This window comes from Corvus hawaiiensis, chromosome Z (genome assembly GCF_020740725.1).
Source record: "Corvus hawaiiensis isolate bCorHaw1 chromosome Z, bCorHaw1.pri.cur, whole genome shotgun sequence".
Lineage (NCBI taxonomy): Eukaryota > Metazoa > Chordata > Aves > Passeriformes > Corvidae > Corvus > Corvus hawaiiensis.
Window position 1 is genome coordinate 52,656,288 of NC_063255.1, and position 25,654 is coordinate 52,681,941.

The window sequence follows — 25,654 nt, forward strand, 5'->3', positions numbered from 1 at the left end:
TCTTTTTCTCATATTACTACAGCAGTATGTATCACACTGACAACAAAACAATAAAGAATGTTTTCCACTCAACAACATACTTTGAGGAAATAAATAATCCACAACATAATAAATTTTCTAATGCAGTTCTTTCACTTACATTTTTTCAGTTGTTCTAAGCAAATAACCTACAGGAAAATGAGTATGGCCATCCTTTCATTCAGTTTAATTTTTGAAAGAGTAACTGCCATAGTTAGTTCCTGCACTGAAGACAAAATAGTCCTCAATTCATTGTAGAAAAATAAAATCAAAATACTCATGTTTAAAGTTTGAGAACCTCCTCATCTTTCAATAATTAATTAGACAAAATATACTAAGACACAGTTAAATAAATTAATGATTTTCACTTAAAGGAAGTACTGTAACATGTATGTATAGTTTTAATGTAGTAACTATCAGTTTTGTATGATGGGAGAGGACTAAATGTGTATTACATATTAAAAAAAACCCCATTGGTCTACAATGCATTAGTATAACTTTATACCTGTGTAATCACACCAGCATAAAACTAGAGGAAACCATTAAGTCTTCTCTCTAAAATTTACAGCCGGAGGTGCCAGTTCCACTTTTCATCAGCAAACTCAGCACTACAGAATCAAAAATCAAAATTAGACATTAAAATGTCAATTTTGCCTGCTGTGATGATGAAAATAATTTAGGAATGATTTAAGGGTGACAAAACATCCCTGACTAGGAACTCCTTCAAAAACTCTCTCCCTCTCAAGAAAAAGAGTATTACTGCAGAGGAGACAGCAGGAGGATGAAGCCAAAAGTGTACTCAATATAGCAAATAAATATTAAAACAGAAAAAAAGGGGCAAATTTTTAAGAGAAGGCAGTGATTGACAGGCACAATTTGCCAATCACCACAGGTAGAGTCTTCATCACAGAAACCATCTGTAATCAGGAAGTGAGTGTTTCCTTTAAGATAAGCCCCAGATCAAACACCAATTTTCTCCTGATGGGAAGCTTGAGCATTGTGAGTATGGGAGATGACTGCATAAACACATTGATTTCTATTCTCTATTGCTGCTACTGACTTCAGTTGAACTCAGGAGGCATGAATATCTTTGAAGTTCTGGATGCTGCAGCTTCTTTTCAGCAGGTCTCGCTGTAACAATTGCTCCATAGGTGAGCAGTGAAACAGCTGGATTTTCACATGGTTGCATGAAATTTCTGACTGCAGTCCTTTACCATGTTTTTAATAGCAGTAGAAAAACATTTCTATTTTTTAATAGAAAATAGAAAATAAAGTATACAGTAGTTAAAAATCTGTCCCTCTACTGGACAAACATATTCAACGTCAATGCAATTCAGCATCCCCATTTCATAAATGGGTTACTGAGGCATTTTGTAGTTTCAGTGAAAAGTACCCTTTAATAGCAGGTTTAAAAATTGTAAAATTCATATTTTACCTGTACATATGAAATACAAAATGAATGACTGGCATCTTCAGCTGACAGTATTGGGCAAATCTTTAAATTAAACACAAGACTTGGAGCGGTCCCCATAAAAATGGTATGTAACTATCAACAAAACTGTAAGTACAACCACTCATCCGTAGAACAGATCCAGAACAATAGGTTGAAGATTTTTATGAACTACAGGTCTGTAGTTACAGTCAGTCATAACACATATGTACAGCCAAGTTAAGCAGAAGTGGCATAGTCAACTACAGTGACTCACACTAAATTTTTAAGACTGGACTTTTAAACTTTAAAGATAGTTTTGCAATGTTTCTCAGTCATGCAGGCATAAGAAAGTAAGAATCACTGGATGGATCCTATCTATCTAGACACAATACTAGAATGCAATGTCAAACCAGATTCTGCCTTAATCTTGCAGATACTGTGAGACCATCAACAAACACGCAAACAAAACAAAAAAAAAGGAAAGAGGAACTACATTTTTCACCACTAGACAAGAATAACTAGAAATAAAGGTAGTTGTAGTATAAAGGCAAGTAAAGAGTTAAACTGGGCTAGGCAGAGAGACAATGAATTTACAGAATCCTGTAAAAATATTGATCAAATGGAGCACAGTTCGGCGAGGGGGGGGTGGGGGGGAGAAAAGTATCTCAGCCTCAAGAGAAGGCACTGTTATGACCAAGAGACTGAAAACAGGTTAGGTCAAAGACTCAATACATTGAGTGATTAAACCAAGTGGGATAGAGGCACTGAATGCGAAGAAATCTTCACTAATGAGAACAAACACATTATGTTTGCTGTGCAACTCTTGGACCCCTCAGCACAACCTTCCTTAATAACATCAGTGACTTAAGGCAGCAAAAAAGAATAAAATGAAGAGCAGTAAGTCTTTTAACTCTGTAAACTTTTCATTCCATCTTATAATTAATGCCAGAAGAAGCAACAGGGGGCAAAACAAAGAGCCAATACCTCACTTATCTCTCAGAGAAGATATTAAGAGCATATTAAAAATAGAAGAGACTGGGTGTCTCGGTTTTGAAAGACAGGTGTCTGCTAAGGAAGGCAGAGGCCCCCCTTGAAGTGGCAGATATAACCCCTTTTCCCTCCAAGTTATTATATTTTGAAATCAAGAGCCTTTAGGCGAAGATGTGGGAAATAGGAATAACAGTTCTTTACTCTATATATATATGTATATAACCAGTCAAACAAAACAACAACAACTCTGGCAGTAACAGCAATCACAAACCCAGTCCCAGCCTTCTCGGCTGTCGGGCCCTTTCCCCTCGGGTGCAGTTCCGCTCGCAGCCGGCAGGGGCGCTGGCGGCTCCCGGTGAGCAGGGCAGGTGCGATGGTTCCCCCGCGGCTGCAGGGGGCGCTCCGGAGCGAGCTCGGGGAGCACGCGGCTCTGGTGCCCTGGGATCCCGGGAAGGATGGAACAAAGGCTTCACAAACCGCTGGGCAGCTGATCCCGGGCTCTCAGGAACAGCAGGCTGGAATGGCAGGGACGAACGCAAATCCCGGGTGGCAGACGAGATGTATCCAGATGGGAGAACCCCACGGAGGCCCAGGCAGGCAGGGTGAGCAGGGCTACAGCGTAGCGAAAGCTCGAAGCAGCAGCGGGGCAGGGCAGCCACAGCCCGGTCTCCAGCAGGGCAGGGAAAGCGGCTTTTGGGGTCCCGGCGTTGTTTCCAGCAGGAAGAAAGAACGGCCAAAAAGAAAGAAGCAGCAGCTCCTTTCTCTGCAGCTTCTCTCTCCGGACGCTCAGAGCGAACTGACCCCACACCCAGGTGTAGACAAAGGAGTAGCCAGGCCCGCCCCACCCCCCTTTTTGTCTTCTTAAGTACAGCTATTTGTCCCCTAGCAACATGCATATGGGAGAAAATTCCTTTAACAGGGAAAAAAAAAAACAAAAACTAAGACTAAACTAAAACCCCAACACTGGGATTTAACTCTAAAAGGAAAATATGCACAAATTATGAACCTAAATCTACCTTATTTGGTGAATATATAAGTTTAACTAGATTCTTCATCCAAGACTAGCTGAAGGGTAATTTCTTCCGATTTCCCATTGTTGTCTTCAAGGATAAAATCCTTTTTCTCTTCAGCAAACTTTACTGAGCATGTATAACAACAAAAGTGGTATTTTCAGACTTCTTTGTTTGATATTCAAACCAAACCCCCACATCTGTTCAACACTGGAATTCAAAAAAAAAGACGCATACCAAAAAAACCCCAGTATGCTTCAAAACGAAGGAAACAAAAGAAATAATATTAGATGAAATTGGTAGAGTAAGACTAGTGCTAAGCTTCAACAACTTCAAAAGACTTTCCCGTAACTGCAGTTACTGCAAGTTTTCATCTTTAACTGATTTCTACTGATAAGCAACTAGCTTGAAAGCAAACAGAAAGAGACTCTATGATAAACATTAGAAACAGCATTCCAGTTTCAAAAAACCCTAGCATTTAAGGGTTCACCTTAAGGTGAAAGGCAAAGGTAAATGTACGGTTGTGCTCTGTCTATGGCAAATTTGTGGGCACAGAGTTGCAGTAAAAATGCACACCAGTCTATGACCACTTAGTTATTAAGTCATGGCTGACTGGTGTTTTTATCTAGCAGAATATGTAACAAGATCCAGTGGAGGGGATTAAGCTGGACAGCTTTTAATTAGAGATAAGGCAGACATTTTTAGTAACCTTAAGAAGACCCCAGAAATTACCTGTCATTTCAAGCCTTGAAATCACAAGGAGACCCCTGTTCCAAAAGCTCTTTTACATACTGAGGACAAATTATGGTTTGTATTACATAGGAAGTTACAGAAGATAAGCACAGTACTCTTTTACAACCTTTAAAAATGCTATTTTGCATGTAGGAACAGAACAAAACTTACAAATCTTTCTAAACATTCTCAAAATGTACCTTTTTCCAACCTTCATAATTTACACTTCCTTGGTAGAAGACAGAAGAGGGCAAGGATAAGAAGCAACTCATAAAAAAATCCTCAAATAGTACATAAAAACTGAAAATAATTAAAATTCCTACTAATGAAGCTGGGTGAGTGAAAGACTAAGACTCAGTTGTGCTGTAGCTGGTGATTAAAATAATCTCGTTAAGTATAAAACTGTGTTTTTACTTTGCATTTCATCATTTGCAGTCTCTTTGCCTCTGTGAGTATATTGGCATCACATAATGCAACTGGTTCACCATTCACTGTGACAATGCCCGTAGGTACAACACTGTGTTTGTGACCTCAGTTTGTCACTGTAAGAATGATTAGTTGATCAGATACTAACAAGAAACGGTAAAATTCTTTCCTATAGTTTGAGCTGTATTCCTCCTTTTGCATTCTTCTGATATCAGATAAGAAATCTGTGTCATGACATACACACACTGAGCACACCAATACTCCTTTTTTTTTTGGGTCATAACCACCACAGGATCCATGTGTTTCAGAGTATTTCTGTAGATGTGCCAGCATTTACCAGAGGGAACTTAGCATATTAACATTACATATAAGCCCATTAGCAAGAAGGCCGGTTTCTGAGAAAATCACTTTCAGAGTTTTTCCCATATGGCTTCAAATAGGTACTCAAGATACAGAACTGACAGCTCTGTCAAGAATTTTAGGTACATAACTTCACTAGTTGCATTCCCACGCATCATTATATTAAGCAATGCTGTCTGAAAGCTATAAAAAACTCTTCTTGCTTGGCAACATAGGACTTTTATCTTTATATCTATTTTAAGGATACCATGAATAGCTTTCCAAAACAAGAAAGCTATGAAGCACTTAGCTTGATCTGCCTTTAAAACAGAGATTTGAGCAGAGTACCAAAACACATACAGAGAATATAATATATGGGGGAGGGGAAGTGGAGAAAAGCAACAAAACTGATGAAAAACTGCCATGAGAATTCAGAGCAAACCCTACTAAAAATCTACCTCTTTTTTGCAGAGGAAAAAATACATTTTAATCTGATCAGTGTGCCCTCCTTTCTAAACTTGTACACTACCAAGCAAAGACTTAAAAACTGGATCAGACTGATACCAAACTATTATCACTGGCCTATCACTCCAAAGGCAAAATTAAGAATGTGTTCAAAGGAAAAAATTATACAAATACCATCATTCTAATTGACTAGGATTGTATTATCATCAGCAGAAATAATATAATAAAGGCCATATGAATAAGGACCAAAGAACCAATTAACACAACAGCAGAATATACATAATTAATAGCCCTGTGTAGCTGAAGACTGCCAATAATTCGGTGAAGAAAAATGAAAAGATTAAGTGAGTAATAGTATTAAACAGTACAGCTTTATTTTAACTCCACAGTTTTTATTAATTTCTCAAGTCAATATCATCCCTACCTACTAAGCAGTAGATTAAAAAATTACAAAAAATTTCAAAACCTATGTTCAAAAACAAAGAGTTTTTGTCACACAATAGAAATAGTTTTCAATATGCCACAGAAAACTTGACCTAATCAGTATTCTAGGAAACACTTTTTCTTCTGCTCTAACAAACACAATTTGACTTGTCATCCTAACGAAGGTATCAACCAGCACGTTACCACCTACACCTCTTGCACAGAACTGACAGACTCAGAACTCAGAATACTACTTTGTAACAACTTGTACTGTGCAGGTGGAAGAGAATCTGGTTTAAGAGAAATAACATGTCAATACAGACAAATTATCTGTAAGAAATTATTTCTCATAATAACTAGTGGTCTTGAGTCCAAACGTGAACACTTCTGCAAGCCAAAAGATGCACTGACTTACTCTCAAAAATGGCAGAAGTCAAATATTTTAGTATTATTATGGAATAACAAACCTGGACACTCAGTTACCCACTTGTTTTGACCATAAGTTAATCAATTCCACAGGTTGCAATGTTTTCTTAATGTGTAAACTATACCCCTAATAAAAAAAAAGTAAAACTGTCTGCCATTTTTTATTGTCTTGAAAGAGAAATGAAAGATTACTGCCCAGTCCTTCTTGTGTACACCACAGAAAACACCATACTGTCAGCATTTTAATACTTCCAGAGAACCTCTAAGTACCACGCATCAGGAAAGGCTTAGAATTGTTTTGCCACACAGATTTTAGTAAAACACAATATAAAATTCCAAACAGGTCTTTCTTAGTTATTTCATAAACTCTACCCTGTGAATGTGTGCAGGGACACTGTGTATGTGTTGGAACAGAACTATCGAGATCTCAGTAATGTAAATCATGACCCTGATTCTGCACTTGGATCCACACAAGCAATCCCTTTACATACCCACTAAAGCTGCTTTAAAGAAAATTCAGGGTACTGTCGTACAGAGAAGCACATGGTAAGCAAAAGTACAAAAGAATCACACATTAACTAAATACTGAATTTGTGTGTAGTGCTGCACACCACCTCAACAGGTCAGCAACAGTCCCTACCAAATATGCAATGATAAACAAAAAGCCTATATGTACTTTTAAAAGAACATGAAAGAGAAAAGAAAACCCAAGCAACAACTAGTATTCACAGACTCATAGAATGGTTTGGTTTGGAAGGGACCTTTGAAAATCACCTAGACCAACTTCCCTGCCACAGGCCAGAACGTGTTGATCACTAGATCATGTTGATCAATGCCCCATTCAGTCTTTTGAACACTTCCAGTGATAGGGCATCCCCAACCTCTCTGGGCAACCTGCCCCAGTGTCTCACCATCCTCATCAAGAATTTCTTCCTTAAATCCAGTCTAAATCGAGAAACCTTCCATTTAAAACCATTGCCACTTGTCCTGCAACTACATGCCCCAGTGAAACATCTAGCTCCATTTTTCTTGTAAGCCCCCTTTAAATACTGAATGGCTACAATAATGTTTCTCTGGAGCCTTCTCTTCTGCGGGCTGAACAACCCCTACTCTGTCGGTCTGTCTTCACAGCAAAGGTGTTCCTTTGTATCACTTCAGTGGTCCTCCTCTGGACCCATTTCAATAGATCTGAGTCTGTTCTGTGCTGAGGGCCCCTCAGCTGGATGCAATACTCCACCTAAGGTCTCAGAAGAGCAGAGTAGAGGGGGAGAATCACCTCCCTTAACCTGCTAGCCATGATTCTTTTTATATAGCTGTACTAGTTTGGAAACAAACCAGTGGGAGGCACCAAGTCAGAATAACAATTTAATGGAAATTAAAGAAAAAGGGAAAAAACAACGGTAAAAGAAAACACTGTCAAACTGACAGAGTCAAGGTACAACCTGACACCCTGTTAGGCAGGGTGGTGGTAGCAGTCTGGTAGAAAGGTGGCTGCAGTCCTCTGAAGCAGTGATCCTGTAGGAAAACAGTCTGCTCTTCCTCAGGAAGTCCAGTGGTGGCTGTGTAGCTCCTGTCCTCTGGAAATCCAGTGGGAAGCCCGGTGTCTCTGGTGTTCAGCCTCAGCTTATATCCACGATGGGATGCTTGGTTCCTCCCTCTGGGTGGAGCATCTCACAATGGGGTAATGAGTCATGAGGCAAAGTGTTGATTAGGCTCATTAACAGAAGATAGTCCGGAGGGAGTTATCTCTGAGTCAGGCGGCAGGACAATGATGGGCAATTAACAGAAAGATAGTCTGGGGGGAGGAGGCAAGGAAACACTGCCCCACCTGATTTCAACGGCTGATGGGGATGGTAATAGAATACACTGCAACCCATGACATTATCCACCCCTTATTCTATTACCATCTACATTATCCCAAATCAATACCTTCTTAAACTCTAAAACACACATACATATATATATATATATACACACAGTGAAACCTACACACCGTTCTCACCTAACATTAGGTCTCCTTGTGGTACACAACGAGTTTCCCCATCTTTCTGCATTACCCACCAAGTGCAACCAGGTCCTTGAGCAAAGACAATCCCACGGATGGGTTTGTCTTTGCCTGAGGTGGGATTAATCCAAACAGTCTTTCCTAAAATACCTCTCAGGTGTACCACAGGGACTCTATCTCCATCCACTGTGTGCAAGGGTTCAGACTCGGCAGGACCAGCTCGACTGATGGACCCTCGGGTATTGACTATCCAGGTGGCCTTTGCTAAGTTCACTTCCCAATTTTTGAAGGTCCCCCCACCAAGTGCCTTTAGGGTAGTTTTAAGTAGTCCATTGCAGCGTTCAACTTTTCCAGCAGCTGGTGCATGATAAGGAATATGATATATCCATTCAATACCGTGTTCTCTGGCCCAGGTGGTGATGAGGCTGTTCTTAAAATGAGTCCCGTTGTCTGACTCGATCCTATCAGGGGTGCCATGTCTCCACAGGACTTGCTTTTCCAGGCCCAGGATGGTGTTCCGGGCTGTAGCATGAGGCACAGGGTAAGTCTCCAGCCATCCAGTGGTTGCTTCAACCATGGTCAACACGTAGTGCTTGCCTTGGCGGGTTTGGGGAAGGGTGATGTAGTCAACTTGCCAGGCTTCACCATACCTGTACTTTGACCATCGTCCACCATACCACAGAGGCTTCGCCCGCTTGGCCTGTTTGATTGCAGCACAGGTCTCACAACTGTGGATGACCTGTGAGATGCTGTCCATGGAAAGGTCCACCCCTCGGTCACGGGCCCATCGGTATGTTGCATCTCTCCCCTGATGACCAGAGGCATCATGGGCCCAACGAGCTAGGAATAATTCTCCCTTGTGCTGCCAGTCCAGATCCACCTGTGATACTTTAACCTTGGCAGCTCGGTCCACCTGCTCGTTGTTGCGATGTTCTTCATTAGCCCGACTCTTGGGTACGTGCGCATCCACGTGTCGAACCTTCACGGTCAGCTTCTCTACTCGAGCGGCGATGTCCTGCCAAATCTCAGCAGCCCAGATGGGCTTCCCTCTGCGCTGCCAGTTGGCAGCCAGTGAGCCAGCCATCGCCACAGAGCATTGGCTACCATCCATGAGTCGGTGTAGAGATAGAGCCTCGGCCACTTCTCTCGTTCAGCAATATCCAAAGCCAGCTGGACGGCTTTAAGCTCTGCAACCTGACTCGATCCACCTTGTCCCTCGGTAGCTTGTGCAACTCGTCGTGTGGGGCTCCATACTGCAGCTTTCCACTTTCGATTAGCGCCTACAATTCGGCAGGAACCATCAGTGAAGAGGGCATAACGTCTTTCAGTCTCCGGTAGCTCATTATATGGTGGGGCTTCCTCAGCACGAGTCACTTGCTCTTCCTCTTCTTCAGAAGATAATCCAAAAGTCTCACCTTCAGGCCAGTTTGTTATAATTTCTAGAATCCCAGGGCGATTCGGGTTTCCAATACGGGCATGCTGTGTGATGAGGGCGATCCACTTGCTCCATGTGGTGTCGGTGGCATGACGCGTGGAAGGAACCTTTCCCTTGAACATCCAACCCAGCACCGGTAGTCGGGGTGCCAGAAGCAACTGTGCTTCAGTGCCGATTACCTCTGAGGCAGCTTGGACTCCTTCATAGGCTGCCAAGATTTCCTTCTCTGTGGGAGTGTAGTTGGCTTCAGACCCTCTGTAGCTTCGGCTCCAGAATCCCAGTGGTCGGCCCCGAGTCTCACCAGGCACCTTCTGCCAGAGGCTCCAGGACAGACCATTGTTCCCGGCTGCAGAGTAGAGCACGTTCTTCACCTCTGGTCCTGTCCTGACTGGGCCAAGGGCTACCGCATGAGCGATTTCCTGCTTGATCTGGGCAAAGGCTTGTTGCTGTTCAGGGCCCCAGTGGAAATCGTTCTTGTTGCAGGTAACCAGGTAGAGAGGGCTCACGATCTGGCTGTACTCGGGAATGTGCATCCTCCAGAAACCTATGGCGCCTAGGAAAGCTTGTGTTTCCTTCTTGCTGGTCGGTGGAGACATCGCAGTGATCTTATTGATGACCTCAGTGGGAATCTGACGTCGTCCATCTTGCCACTTTACTCCCAGGAACTGGATCTCTTGGGCAGGTCCCTTGACTTTGCTCCTTTTGATGGCAAAGCCAGCTTCCAGGAGAATCTGGATGATTTTCTCTCCTTTCTCAAACACTTCCTTTGCTGTGTTTCCCCACACAATGATGTCATCGATGTATTGCAGATGTTCTGGAGCCTCACCCTTTTCCAATGCAGTCTGGATCAGTCCGTGGCAAATGGTGGGACTGTGCTTCCACCCCTGGGGCAGTCGGTTCCAGGTGTATTGCACACCCTTCCAGGTAAAAGCAAACTGGGGCCTGCATTCTGCTGCCAAAGGAATGGAGAAGAAGGCATTGGCAATGTCAATAGTGGCGTACCACTTCGCTGCTTTGGACTCCAGCTCGTACTGAAGTTCCAACATGTCCGGCACAGCGGCACTCAATGGTGGCGTGACCTCATTCAGGCCACGGTAGTCCACCGTCAGCCTCCATTCTCCACTGGACTTACGCACTGGCCATATAGGGCTGTTGAAAGGTGAATGGGCCTTGCTGACCACCCCTTGGCTCTCCAGTTTGCGAATCATCTCATGGATGGGAACCACAGAGTCTCTGTCAGTGCGGTATTGCCGGCGGTGCACTGTTGCTGTGGTGATTGGCACCTGTTGTTCTGCAACTCTTAGCAGTCCCACAGCAGAGGGGTCATCTGAGAGACCAGGCAATGTACTCAGTTTTCTGATATCTTCTGTCTCCACAGCAGCTATCCCAAAAGCCCAACGATGTCCTTTTGGGTCCTTGAAATATCCATTTCTGAGATAGTCTATGCCGAGAATGCACGGGGCCTCCGGGCCAGTCACGATGGGGTGTTTCTGCCACTCGTTCCCAGTTAAACTCACTTCAGCTTCCAGTACAGTCAGCTGCTGGGATCCTCCTGTCACCCCAGAAATAGAAATGGGTTCTGCTCCCACATACCTTGATGGCATCAGAGTACATTGAGCACCGGTGTCAACCAAAGCCGTGTATCTTTGTGGGTCAGATGTGCCAGGCCATCGGACCCACACAGTCCAAAAGACCCGATTCTCCCTTTCCTCTACCTGGCTAGAGGCAGGGCCCCTCTATTCCTGGTCATGTTGCATGTTGCTCCCTTCCGGTGAATACGTTCCTGAGGTCCCTTCAAGAGGATCGGTCATATTATCATTCCTGTACCGTCTGGAGTTCTGTGTGCGGGAGACCGGAGCAATGTTGACTCTAGATGCGCTTCTTGTGGTAGTTGTCCCTCTTTTTAGTTCACGTACCCGAGCTGCTAAGGAGGAGGTGGGTTTTCCATCCCACTTACTCATGTCTTCTCCATGTTCCTGAAGGAAAAACCAGAGGTTACCTTGTGGGGTGTATCCTCTCTCCCTGGTTGGGGGTCGCCGGCTCCTAATGGCAGAGACTCCTGTTGGTTCTGGTGAGATCTGGTAAATCTCTTCCTTAAGTTCCTTTTTCAATTTCTGATGGCCTTCTTCAATCAAGCTCCGGACTTGCTCAGCCAAAAGACTTGTTTCCACGGATGAGACATGGGTGCGAAACGGGGCTGTGACGGTGTCCTCGTAAATCCTCAGTTTGTTCACCAAGACGCCCACCCTGTCCTCGCCTTCCCTCCATTGCAGCGTTGCCAGGTAACGGGAGTATATCTCTGGTCCAAGGCGTGCGAACCTCAACCACATCTGTGACGTGCACTGGACACCATCTGGGCTCTTAGGAAATCTCTCATCTTCTGAGAAAATGATCTCCAGCACAGCCAATTCCCTCAGGCACCGGATACCTTGTTCCATTGTGCTCCATTTTCCTTGGTGCACCTGGAGGTCTTCTTTACAAAGGTACCTGTCCCTTACACTTGTAAGCAGTCGCCGCCAGAGGCTAAGGGTTTCTTGGGTTCTCCCGATCCCCTGGTCAATGACCACATCCCGGGACAGAGATCCCAGTTGCCCGGCCTCACTTCCGTCCAGAATGGTGTCATTGGCTGCAGCGTCCCAGATGCGGAGCAGCCAGGTCAGGATAGACTCGTTCGTCTGGCGGGTGAATTCCCTCCACAGGGCATGCAACTCACCCAGGGATAGCGACCGAGTGATGATCTCTGGCTCTGCCTCTTCTGCTGGGTGCGAAGGTCCTGCTGCATCCTCGTCAGTCACTATGCGGACTGATTTGCTTTTTGATTTCTTCTTCTGCACGGGGGCAACTGCAATCGGTTTAGGCTGTTCTGGTTCAGTGATGGTTTGCATGGGGACGCTGACAGTGCTTTTGGTTCCTTTCTCCTCTGAGTCAGTCTGCGTAGACATGGACACTGTTGTTTTACATTTGGTTCCTTTCTCCTCTGTGACAGTCTGTGTAGAGATGGACACTGTTGTTTTTTGTTTGGTTCCTTTCTCCTCTGTGACGGTCTGCGTAGAAATGGATGCAGTTGCTTTGCTTTTGGCTCCTTTCTCCTCTGTGACGGTCTGCGTAGAAATGGATGCGGTTGCTTTGCTTTTGGCTCCTTTCTGTGTGACAGTCTGTGTAGACATGGTATTTGCTGCTTTGCTCCTTTTTACCTCCTCCTCAAGCAGACGTTGCACCACACTAAGTAGTGTTTTGTTTCTAAGCATGGTGTACACAATGCAGGCCATAGAGAAAAAAGAGAAGAGAACTGACAAGAAGATTATACTATCCTTAACATCCAGAGGGAACTCAATTTTTTCAAAAACTGCTGTGCCTGGCCTGAAAGGCTGGAAGAAACCACTCTCTACTCCTCCCACCAGGGGCTGGCTGTGATTGTTGAAGAGGTCCCAGACATAGGAGCCCAGACTAGGACAGCCACACAAAATTGAGTATATATTCCGAATGGTATTCATCGCCTCGCAGGTTATTATGCTATAGACATAATGAACCAATAAAGCAATTCTCATACCATTCCCTGGTTTTAACAGGAGTAATACAACAGGCAGGTAGTTCCCCATGTGAGGAAAAATATAGAGAGCAAGATACAGTACCCATGCAGACCAGCTGAGCACCATGGTGAATAGATTTCTGTTTATACAAAATTGTAATTCTGACTTTTTCTCAGAGCAAGCCCCACATTGGGCGCCAAATTATGTACTAGTTTGAAAACAAACCAGTGGGAGGCACCAAGTCAGAATAACAATTTAATGGAAATTAAAGAAAAAGGGAAAAAACAACGGTAAAAGAAAACACTGTCAAACTGACAGAGTCAAGGTACAACCTGACACCCTGTTAGGCAGGGTGGTGGTAGCAGTCTGGTAGAAAGGTGGCTGCAGTCCTCTGAAGCGGTGATCCTGTAGTAAAACAGTCTGCTCTTCCTCAGGAAGTCCAGTGGTGGCTGTGTAGCTCCTGTCCTCTGGAAATCCAGTGGGAAGCCCGGTGTCTCTGGTGTTCAGCCTCAGCTTATATCCACGATGGGATGCTTGGTTCCTCCCTCTGGGTGGAGCATCTCACAATGGGGTAATGAGTCATGAGGCAAAGTGTTGATTAGGCTCATTAACAGAAGATAGTCCGGAGGGAGTTATTTCTGAGTCAGGCGGCAGGACAATGATGGGCCATTAACAGAAAGATAGTCTGGGGGGAGGAGGCAAGGAAACACTGCCCCACCTGATTTCAACGGCTGATGGGGATGGTAATAGAATACACTGCAACCCATGACAATAGCCCAGGATACAGCTGGATTTCTGGTCTATGAGTGCACATTGTTGGCTCACGCCAAATTTCTCATTCACCAGCACCTCCAAGTTCTTTTTCTGCAAGGCTGCTTTGAATACATTCATTACCCCAGTCTTTGTTCACACCAGTGGAAGCTCTCACTCAGGAGCAGGACTTTGCACTAAGCGTTATGAAGCTCATGAAGTTCACATGGATCCTCTCCTCAAGCCTGTCAAGATCTCTCTGGATGACATCTCTTCCCTCTACCTTACCGACTGCACCACTCAGATTGATGTCATCCACAATATTGCTGACAGTGCATGCAATCTTACTGTCATGACATTAAGTCGTGATGGTCCCAGTCCTTTTATAACAGTCACCACATAAAGTATTAATACTCCTAAGTCTATTTCATACTCTATTCACATTAGCTATTCCCAAAATACAACAGAAGTATGTCCAGGACAGGTAACATGAAGAATGGCAAGCAGGAAACTTTCATGGAATGAGTGAGAAATTACACGCAATGTAGTTTAAAATAAAACCAAGAAAGACCACATTCTTGTTTAGCATTTCTCACAATGGAACAGGGGATATGCATTAATAATCAAAAGATAATGGATATACTGTTTTTAAAAAACATCAATACATATCACTTTTCCCTCAAGTGGTAGAAAATCAGAAATCAGGCAAGTACACAGACTAAACTTCCACATTCATTAAGTAGGATATCTCATAAGTGAGAAACAATGATCTTTTGAGGGGGCAAGTTCTAAGTCCTGACATGAGGCATAAGTTTCCGGCAAGCATGTTAACTAAAGGATTCCACCTCTATGCTTTCATCCGAGGTGCCAAAGACCAGGCACACAACAAATAAATTTTCTGATCCACTACTATAACACCTATATTCCTGGAATCTGAATCACAAACAAAACTACAAAGTACACCCCATTCAAAAAGCCTCATTATGAATCCAACATCATGCACAGAGCATGAATAAATCGGTCTGAAGAAACCCACACAAACAAACAAAAGAAATCCAAACACCCCCACCATGCATCAATCCTCAAGATTCCTACCTAAAGCAAATGTCAATCTTATCTCTAAGACAGGAAAGAAGAACACCAGGAACTAAAGGCCTGTCAGCCTCAGTCTCTGGCAAGATGATGGAACAACTAATTCTGGAAACCATTTCTAGGTATGTGAAGAACAAGATCACTTGCTGTAGTTAGCATGGATTCATGATGGGGAAGTCACACTTGACCAACTTAATTCTACAGTGAAAAGACTGGTTTGGTAGACAAGACTTTCGAAAGTAATAGACAGGGTCTGCCCTGACTTCAGGGAGGCCATTGGCATTGTGTCCCGTAAGATCCTCATAGCCAAGCTGGTGATGTACGCTGACAGTGCAGACAGAGAGGTGGGCTGAAAACTGGCTGAATGACTGGTAAACAGAGAAACAAAGTCTAGGTGGAGGCTAGTAACTAGAGCATACCTTAGGGACAAATATGGAGTCCAGTTTTGTTCAACGTCTTCATCAGTGATCTAGGTGATGAGACAGGTGCACCCTCAGCAAATCTGCAGATGACTCAAAACTGAGAGGAGTGGTTGGTACACCAAAGGGTTGTGTTGCCATCCAGAGGGACTTGGACAGGCTGGAGAAATGTTCTGACAGGAACCTCATGAAGTTCAACAAGAGGAAGTGAAATGTCCTGCACTGGAGAGGAATGACACTAAGCACCAGTACAAGCTGGATGCTGTCCAGCTGGAAAGAAACTTAGTGAAAAAGAACCTGAGGCTCCTGGTGGACACCAAGTTGATCATGAGCCATCCTGGCCTGCACAAGGAGGAGTATTGCCCACAGGCTGAGGAAAATGGTCCTTCCCCTGTACTCAACAATGGTGAGGCCTCACCTGGAGTAGGATAATCAGTGCTGGGCTCCACAGTATAAGAGTCATGGACATACTGGAAAGAGCACAGCAAAGGCCACGAAGATGATGAAGGGATTAGAGGACCTCACATATGAGAAGAAGCCAAGAGAGTTTTTTAACTCCTTACATGAAGCAAAGCTATAAAGACTGAGCCAGGCTCTTCACAGTGATGCCCAGTTACATGACAAGAGGCAACAGGCACAAAATGAAACACGGGAGGCTCTCTCTGAACACGGGAAAACATTTAGGTACTTTGGGGGCGGCCAAGAACTGACACAGGGTGCCCAGGAAGGTGGTGGAATCTGCATCCTCACAGATGTTCAGGTGCTGTCTAGACATGGTCCTCAGCAACTGGATTTAGGTGTCCCTGCTTGGGCAGAGGGGGTGGATCAGATATATGCCAGAGGTTCCTCCCAGCTTCAACTGTTCTGTGATTATGTTGCTGGAACTTGGGATAATATAAATGTCATTCTTTTTCTGTACATAATATTTCTTCTGGAAGAGAAGTGAACAATGTAAAGTGGGAACTCATATATGGCCATGTAAACAAATACCGACATACAGGGCCTATTTATAGAATCAACTGATTTATATGTTACACCTATATACACATGTTGAAGAGGCTATTAATAATTCAATGCCATCTCCTTTTACAAAGAAATAAGTAAATATAATTTATAAATCAATATAAATACCTAAATTGTATATCTAATCTAAAAAGCAACCACTCTTATGTAAGTATTTTTCAAGCTTATAACATTTTTTTAACTTTAATTGAAGAGACAGTGATGAACATTTACAGAAAATTGGCTACTACAGCAATGTACCACAAGTAAGAGAGTATTTTTGCCCACTATTTTTCAAGGTACAGAAAGGTAATACAGAAAATGCATGCAGATATGCAGTTACACAGAGAATATTGAAGGAAACAATGCAGTCACCTACTGCACTTGCAAGATATTACAAAGAGATTCAGAAGATTATAAGGAGATGACAAGTTGTTCTTCCATTACACTGCAATTTTAAAAAATTTTTACTTCTGCGTGTCTTGCTAGCAGAATAAATTCTTTATTCAGCAATTAATTTTGTGAACTCAATCTTTAAGGAAACTCTCATGAACTTCAAGTCTACAGGATTAATACTTCAGAGACTTTAAAAACAAACTGAGAAAGCAAATTCAAGTTCTAACTCAAATTACACTCAAACTGATACTCAACCTGTTATTTGGGAAAAAAGCAGGAGGGAAAATGATGGTGTAGCATATATAGAGGCACACACCTGTATTTAAACCTGCTTTCACACAAAAAAGCAAGTAAATTGCACTATGACATTTTTGCAGTTGCTTTCCTGCAAGCTCAATTAAAAATGACAGTTTAAAACTTCTTTATATGGAATGCAATATAGTAGGAAAACACCGTATCATTAGGAGATGGTGCTGAAGTTAGAAAGAACCTCCAAAACCCTGACATACACCAGAAACACTGTATGTTACAGGGCTCACAAAACTCGAGACAAGCAATGTCATTCCCAAACCAGGTCACAGAAGGACCACGGGTATGTATGTTACAAGCTGGAAATGAAAGAGGATGAAAGGTGTTTTTATTAGTTTCTCATATGCTGAAGAGCCAGCAGTAAAATATGTACTAATGCATAGTCCGGCTGAAGAAAGTTTTTAAAAACATCTGCTTTGTAGGCTGTCTTCAGAACTGCCTTCCATTCTGCACATATACTCTGCATGTTGAAAAGTTAACTTTATAATCTTTCATTATTTCAGTTGGTTTTCCAATTACTTACCTCCTTCAATGGACAGTCATACTTGCCTGTATACCTACGGTACCACTGACCATTTAAACTTTGGGACTTGTACACTTGGTAACATTACTTCAAAAAAAAAAACAGAAACCCAAAATATCTTGCCGATTCAATTATTTTTGCATACTTGTACTATCAGTCATTTACTCTGTTAGGTTCATGAGTTATTATAATTTTGCATATCAGAATCCTATAAATTTTGTGTCTAAAATTACCCAGTTTTACAGAGGCTCAAGTTTAAATACTTAGAAAAAAATCAACTGTGATGCAATTCAGAGTATCTCTAGTCTGTTCCATAGACATACATCATCTCAAAATGTGAATTTTACATCAAAGTGAAATTCTAGATTTATTTAAGTGCAAGCAGGCTGGTACAAATTATGTTGTTCTAGTTCTGTCTGTGCATTATGTATACTTAATACATACAATTTATTTTCTATGTTTATTTTACTCGCCAAATCATTAAGTAACAAACTGAATCTTATCCCAACAAGATATAAAGCAAAGATAAAGATAAAAATAAAGTAAGAATAATTGAGTCAGTGTTTCACAATTCTTTCTAAAAATTTGATCCCGGCTGACACTGGTATTCTATATACAATTGTATTCTATATACAGGGTTATATGTATATAGAATACATACGTATATAGAATACATACGTTATGTGTATATATGTATATATATAGGGTATATGAAGGGTTATTATGAAGCAACAAAATGAGGTATTACACCTTCTCATAGACATAGACATCTATGCCTAAAGATACAATGAGACTTCCATAGCATGTAGGAAGTTTTAACTGGCAACAAGCACATAGGAAGCAAGATTATATGCCATCATAGAAAAACACCTCAAAATTATAATAAGTATCTCGCAAAATTCACTACCCAACCAGCTTACAAAATTAAATATGGCAGGAGCTCAGATACAAGTACAGAGAATCACCGGCCCGATGAGCTCAACCACTACAAATGCTCGTGAGCACATGGTACCCTGGCCCTGTTGTAAAGCCTGTTCACAAACATCTCCAAATGTACATAGGCTGCTAACAGTGCATATATAGCCAGGTTCCAACAGTTACAGCAGCTCAGCTAACATGCAACATCTTTGTAAGATAACAGAATTCAATTGTCTCGATCAAATTTATCTAGTACCTGGAAGTACCCTGCCTTGCCACAAACTTTGTACCTTAGTTTAAATTCCTTGCTTTAATACAAACTAATGCAAGTTTATTCTCTCTCAGAAGAAAAACTACACACATTACCTTCTGAGGGGTCAAAACCCTCTGCCTGAACTTTTCAATCGTATCTTGACCTGCAGCTGCCCATGCACTAGCAAATGCTTCAGCTTTGTCTTGATCCAGGTGAATGCTTTGTAGCTGCTGTTGCAGTGAAGCAGGCTTCAAATTGTGATAGACTGCCTGTGAAAAGGAAAAATACCTGCTGTTGCTGAGTGCTGCTCTACAAGCCACACCACATACATTCTAGCACAAATGGTCACAGTGTTCACGCAAGATTTTTACTAGCAACTCCACTGGGGGAACTACATGCAGCCTGTTCATTAACCCTCTAACTTGGGAGACAGAAAACTGTAACTATCTCAAAATGTTCTTCTCAAGATAGAGAAACTACAAAAAAATAATGTAGACACAAGCCAGATCTGAGTATATGTACAGTTATCAGTGAAAAAAAATGGGCTTTGAAGCCAATTGTGACTATCAAGAAAGGAGAACTTTTCCAAATTCACACTATTCAAGCAAACCTAAACTACAAGGTAATATGCTGAAAAACCAAGAACAGTTTGCCTAAACTGAGTTAGATATAACCTCCCTATTAGTGTCAATTTTTTTGTGGAAGACACTCTGTGTCATTCTTCACTTTCAAAACAGGACTGTGTCACCACCAGGTCAGGGAAAAAAAAGAAACAACATATGTGGCAAAGACTGTACAGTAGTCTTTTCATCTATAATGCCTCCATAGACCAAAGGGCTGTTAAAACAGTTATGGTCTGACAGAACAAGCAGCTGCTCCAAGAAGCATAGCTATCAGCAGGAAAACAAAGAGTGCTCATACAACATGTAATCCATCTGGGACTCCTTTTTTTTTGGCAGATATTAATATTCTTCACTCTTTTTTTTTTTTTAATGCAAAAAAAGGCAAGAAAAGAATTAACTGCTTTATCTGAAATGCAAAAAAAGGCAAGAAAAGAATTAACTGCTTTTTCTGTTCATCTTCAATAATTATAATATCAATTAAGCAGTCTGAGGAAATCAGGAAAAGGCAATAAACAGGTAGTTCTGCTGTTTTGCTGAGATGAAAATTAAAAATTCCAGTCTGGAGGTGACCTCAGGTTTCACTTTCATTTTTCGGTGGATGGGAGCCATGAGGAGGACTGTTTGGTTTATTTCTAATGCAGCGCAATATGTTAAGTGAACTGATCATAAATTGACGTGTAAGAAAGGACCAGATTTAAATCCCACAACAGACCATCACTATGCATGCACTTTGCACAACACTACATGTTCTATACTTGCATGAAATGGATGGATAACATCATGCGCTTGACAACTTTTAAAACAGTTACCCTATTTACCTATTTAATTTATTTTATTTATTGTAATACAACAGCTTCCCAACCTTAGTAGAGGTAGTCCATGGAATCAGAAAACCTCTGTTTACAAGGTGACTACACCTTGCAGTCATCCACTCATCCAAATACTAGAGCTACATTAGGTGTGCCTGTTCACCTCACTACAGACTGCTTCTGTGCACGAAAATTTTCCGTAACTGACTCTTAAAGTAACTTAAGCTGTGCTCAGTAATGTTATCTAGTATTTTCCTCACAGGAACTTAAAAAATGCAGGGCTGGCTTGTTTACAATGAATAAGAGAGAACAGTATATCTCATAATTATCAACAGTTCCCGTGGAGTCATGCAGACCTTGCTTCTACTATTAGCATAAATTTACATTAGCAGAAAAACCACTCCAGAAAGGCACCTAGTCCCATCCAAATCAGAAAGGCATGAAACCAAAAGCAGTAAAATCATAATCCCAAAACATACATAATATACTACAGATATGTTTTCACTAATTCCTTTTTAACTTCAGTGTCCTATTTTTTAAATCTACAGTTGGATAAAAAAATACATTTATCAATGTATAATGATGAAAACAAAATACCTGTTCCAAAATGAATGATATAGTTTCAAGAACCAGATGAAGATCTTGTTTTTCCAATGAAAAAGCTATTTGAAGTTTTTCTTCCTCCTCTTCACTGAAGGTACTTCCAGCCTGAAGCACAAAAATGGTTAGTCCTGACATTTCATTTAAGGACCAAGAGCATGTTTGTCAAAATAAAAACTTTCTCCCCATCTTTGTAAACACAGTGGCTATCCAGTTGTTTCTAAATAGAAATCACAAAGCAAAGCTCTTTTCCAACAGAAAACACAATTCCTCTCACTGAAAATCGAAATTAAAAGCCAACACAGTACCACAGGGTTACCTGACAGACATCAGAAAATGCTTTCTCTTTGTACCTCATAGACACTACAGAAATATTCTTCTTTCAATTATCAGATCATCTCCAACAACCTTTTATAAATAAAAGTAAGACAAGTACAAAGAGCATTATTTAAATCACACCCCAGAAACAGAAGGCAAAACTGTAGTTAGTTATGTATGCTTCTTCCATTCTGGATACCCTTCTAAAAATCACCTATGCTGTTGCAAAGGAAATAAAGGCCTAATGTACATTTATTTTGAAAGTCAGATTTGAATCTATAGCCTACTGTGTCACTAAAGACAATTAAGAATGTGCTGTATTTTTAAACACAGCAGTTGTACTTACTATACCACAGCAAATTAAATAGTAATTTAAAATACAGACACTTTTAAAACCTAATTACTAACAAATCTATAATACAGACATCAAAGCACCACATTTAGACCACTTAGTAATCCAAAACTGCAGAGCTTCACAAGCAAAACAATTTAGCTGTCCAAATAAAAAAAATGATGCAATTACACAAAACTTTCAATGATCACAACGTTTGTAACAAGAGTATCAAAATGGAAACATTATTTGAAACATTAGCTGTTAAAAGGAAACACAGAGCTCCCAGTATCTGCCTTGTTAAGGCAATGAAGTTCATTTCAAGTTTCCAGCAATTTAACTAGGTACTTATAGTTAGGTACTTTAGAAAGGTCAGCAAAACTATTCATGAGATTGAGTGGGCTGAATTAAAATAACCACTTCAGCTCGTGTAAATGCTGGTTAAAACTGTGAAGAGCTACTAAAATGCTACAGAGTAGTAAAAAAGAACAAACCAAACAAACAAAAGGTTGCTGATGCATTTCAGTTACCAAAGAGTTAATATCCATGCGAAACCACTGAGAAAACTCTCTGCAATTAACAGGGCACCCAAGCTAGTGATGTTAATAGAAAAAAACCCCAAAAACAGCAGTTGAATCAAATGAATCCTTACAGTCTCACATATATAATCTTGAATATATTTGCATTTTTTCCATGCTGCTCCAGTAGTACTGTACCATTCAGCCTGCATGTATATAAAATTCTGTGTTTCTTTTTATACTTTCTCTGAACACAAAACAAGGGAATAAACAAAATCTGAGACTGAAAGACAATGAAACTGACAAAATAATTTCTGGTGTAAGATTCATTTTACAGTTTCCCCTGCAATATTTAGTACAAAGTTTAGAGTTAGCCTGCATTTGACATTTTGGCACTGTGCAATGAAACTGACTTCTGATTTACTTTTTTAATTCTGCATTTATAAACATCTTCTGCAAAGATGACAGAAATTTTCACTGAAAGCTCTGGACTTAATTTTTATCCTCAATTCCACAGGTGTCTTTAGTTGATGGACATGCACAAATGCAGAAAAATAAATAAAACACACATTTAGTGTTTCCCTTGTATTGTAAAATGTGGAACACATAAAATTTTCTTAAGGAAGGATGTTCTTTGATGTTTGTATACCGTCAAGCCTAATCAACAAAAAAGGTGAACAGAGAGAAGCCAACAAGCTCTAAGGGATGTGCAGGTTTTAGAAAGACAGATTACTTGTTGGAAGAATTGCCTTGTTAAGGTTTAGGGCTTGACATGTGTCAGTGACCTCAAACCTAGGGGGAGGTTAACAAAACTTGGGAAGGAGGATGTACCACTGATAGTGAACATAAAGAATGCAGAATTTATGGGCCTCAAGGACATTTGGCAGAACTCCCAAGATAAGGAAGAAACTAAAAAAGCCAACTCAGCAACTGTGCTGAAATCAGCTCGGACTGGGTAAAAGGTAATTCCTGCAGGGCGATCCGTGGCCACTGATTCATGACCACCAAACCATGAAGCCCACTGACTCAAAAGGAGAGAGTGAGCACGCAGACTAACTAGCATGGGAACCAAGAGAATGATTAAGCAGTAGAAGATAGAACATTAATTAATAAAAACTATGCAACTTGTTGCCAATGAACACTGAAGCCTTTGTTTGCTAAAATGTGTAAATGGTAAAAAGTTTTTATGGTTAGGGTGCTTGACTTGGGGAATAGCACTGAACATCAGGCCTGCACAATCCTAAAATAAATAATCAATCTCTCGCTCGAGTGTGTAACCATCGGCTTTTTGCAAACCCAGTATAAAACTCGATTTTTGTGGACAACACTCGTGAAGGCAGAGGCGGAGCGTGTGCAAAAAGTCAAGCAACTCGCGCGTCCTCTGACACCGCTCTCGGAGGCGCCAGCACCTGGGGGCAGTGGGCTACAACAAGCATCTCTCGCTCTCATGCCATTCACCTTCTCGCGCCATTCGTTACCGGCTTTTATTTCATTCCCCCGAAAAAGTTCTGAATAATTAGTGAGGAATTAAATTAAAAACCAAAACCCTCTAAAGGAGGGGATGGTGGCGGGTGGTTTAGGCTCCGCAGCCGCGCTGCCCAAGCTCCGGCCGGGCCCGGCCGCGCGCCCTCCCAGCACCGCCGAACCCCCGCTCCCGCCCCGCCCCAGTGTGACACGGCCCCGCCGGCTCCCCGGGCCCCGCCGGCTCCCCGCGCCCCGCCAACCTTCAGGTGCAGCTTCTGGAGAAGGCGGGAGAGGAGCCGCGGAAACCGGCCCGGGTCCACGGCGTTGAGCAGCGACACGGCCCTGCGGATGCTGGGAGGAAGGAGGGAGGGGGTCAGAGGGGCCTTGGCCCCGCTGCGCCCCGGCACCGTGGCGAGACCTGCTCCGCCCCGCCCGGCCCGGAGGGGCAGAACGGCCCGGCGGGAGCGGCGCCGCCGAAGCACCGGTACCTGTCGCTCTCCGGAACGACGGGCGCCGCCATGGCTGCGGCGCGGACCCGCCCCCGACGGCGGCCTGGCGGGGCCAAGCTTTGCCGCACCACCCGCGGCGAGGGCAGCGCGAACCCACAGAATCAGGGAGTGAACCAGGGTGAGAAAGATGTCTGGGATCGTTGTGTTCTAGCCCATGATCCGGCACCACCATGTCAGTGAGACTAAAGCAGTGGAGCGTGACGTCCAGTCTTTCCTTAACCACCCCCAGGGACCGTGACTCCACCACCTCCCTGGGTAGTCCATTCTAATGTTTAATCACAGCTTCTGTGTAGAAATTCTTCCTAAGGTCCTGCCTAAACCTCGCATGGCGCAGCTTGAGGCTGTGCCCTCTCGTCCCGTCGCTGGTAGCCTGGGAGAAGGTGCCGACCCTCACCGTGCGCGGAGGGCGCGGGGCCGCTTCCCGGGGGGCTCCACAGCGGCGGCGGCGGCCGGAGGGGCTGCGGCTGAACACCCGGCGGGACGGGCCCGAGCCGCCGTGGTGCCCACCAGCAGGCAGCGGGGACGAGTCCGCATCCTGGTGCCACATCCCTCAGTCCTCTCTGTGTGGAACTCCTCAGCCCCTCAGGCTCCATTTGTTCCCACGTGGGAGTGCACAGTCAGCCCCTGAAACACCCATCATCACAGTTCTTGTTGGTAGGCCGGGAACATCGCTGTGGCAACAGCAAATTGTTCTGGAGGCCGTGGAATCTACAGACACTGGCTGCATTCCCACCTTCCCCCAATAACCTGTGCCCAGGTAACACTCCCAAAGTCCCACCCCATCCCACGCCATTGAACTCCCCTACATATGGCTAAGAGCACACCGTGCCTTGTTTCAGGCCAAGTACAAGGTTGTCAAGCTACATAAACAGAACCACTAACTTTCAAGCATTGAATTGTGTGTTTCTACTCCATTTGAATGGATGTAATGTCTGTGAGATCTTTATTTTCCATTATATTTGGCTGAAATTTAAAAAATGGGATCAAAGACAATGGGATGAGCAAACAGAGGGACAGACAGCATAACTGTGTAAGCCTTGTTTTCCTAGGAAGCCAACTAAAAATATTAGAAGTCTTCAAAAGTCTTTTGAATGTGGGTGCAAAGGTTCATAAGGTGTGTCATGAAGGTAATAAATGGTAATAATTATGGTAAGCTCAAGAGACAGGTGGGAAAACATTGGAAAATTTTGAGGGTACTGTGAAGAATGTTTTATAAATGCTGAAATCTTCACTCTATGAACTGAAGAGAATTTAGTCAATGCAGTCAACTTCAACATGGTCAGCATTTCAGCCAGAACATCTGAAAAGACAATGTCTGTTTAAATAGACTTGGCCTTAAGAAGCAACTTTAGGAGAAAAAAAGAGAGTGACAAATATCCCCATATTCCATCAGGCATTTGAAAGTAGAGAATTCTTGCCTGAGACTTTAAAAACATTTGTGCTATACTTCTGTCCTGGGTAACCCAAAATGTTATTGTATTCCGTATCTATCTGTGCCCGAAATTGTTACTGACACTTTAAGGCCCAGCGCCACAGAAACAGAAACAGAAGTGTGGGGCAGGTGGGGGTGATACCAATCTCTTTAAAAA

The 25,654-nt window shown here is 42.6% G+C and overlaps 1 protein-coding gene across 4 annotated transcripts in view; it reads right to left on the reverse strand.

Annotated features, from left to right (window-relative positions):
- The window catches only part of COMMD10 (COMM domain containing 10), a 116,679-nt gene extending 92,531 nt beyond the window's left edge, over positions 1 to 24,148 (reverse strand). For 3 of the 4 annotated variants that reach the window (XR_007200942.1, XM_048291782.1, XM_048291783.1), the window contains exons 1-4: positions 24,045 to 24,148; positions 23,817 to 23,907; positions 20,923 to 21,033; positions 19,007 to 19,162 (exon numbers count right to left, since the gene is read on the reverse strand). Coding sequence is in view for 3 of the 4 variants with exons in the window: in XM_048291782.1 (XP_048147739.1) it covers positions 19,007 to 19,162; positions 20,923 to 21,033; positions 23,817 to 23,907; positions 24,045 to 24,076 (390 nt within the window). In the remaining variant the exon portion in view is untranslated. The remainder of the gene's footprint in view (positions 1 to 19,006; positions 19,163 to 20,922; positions 21,034 to 23,816; positions 23,908 to 24,044) is intronic. The other variant, XM_048291781.1, reaches the window with a different exon arrangement.
- Positions 24,149 to 25,654: the final 1,506 nt, after the last annotated feature.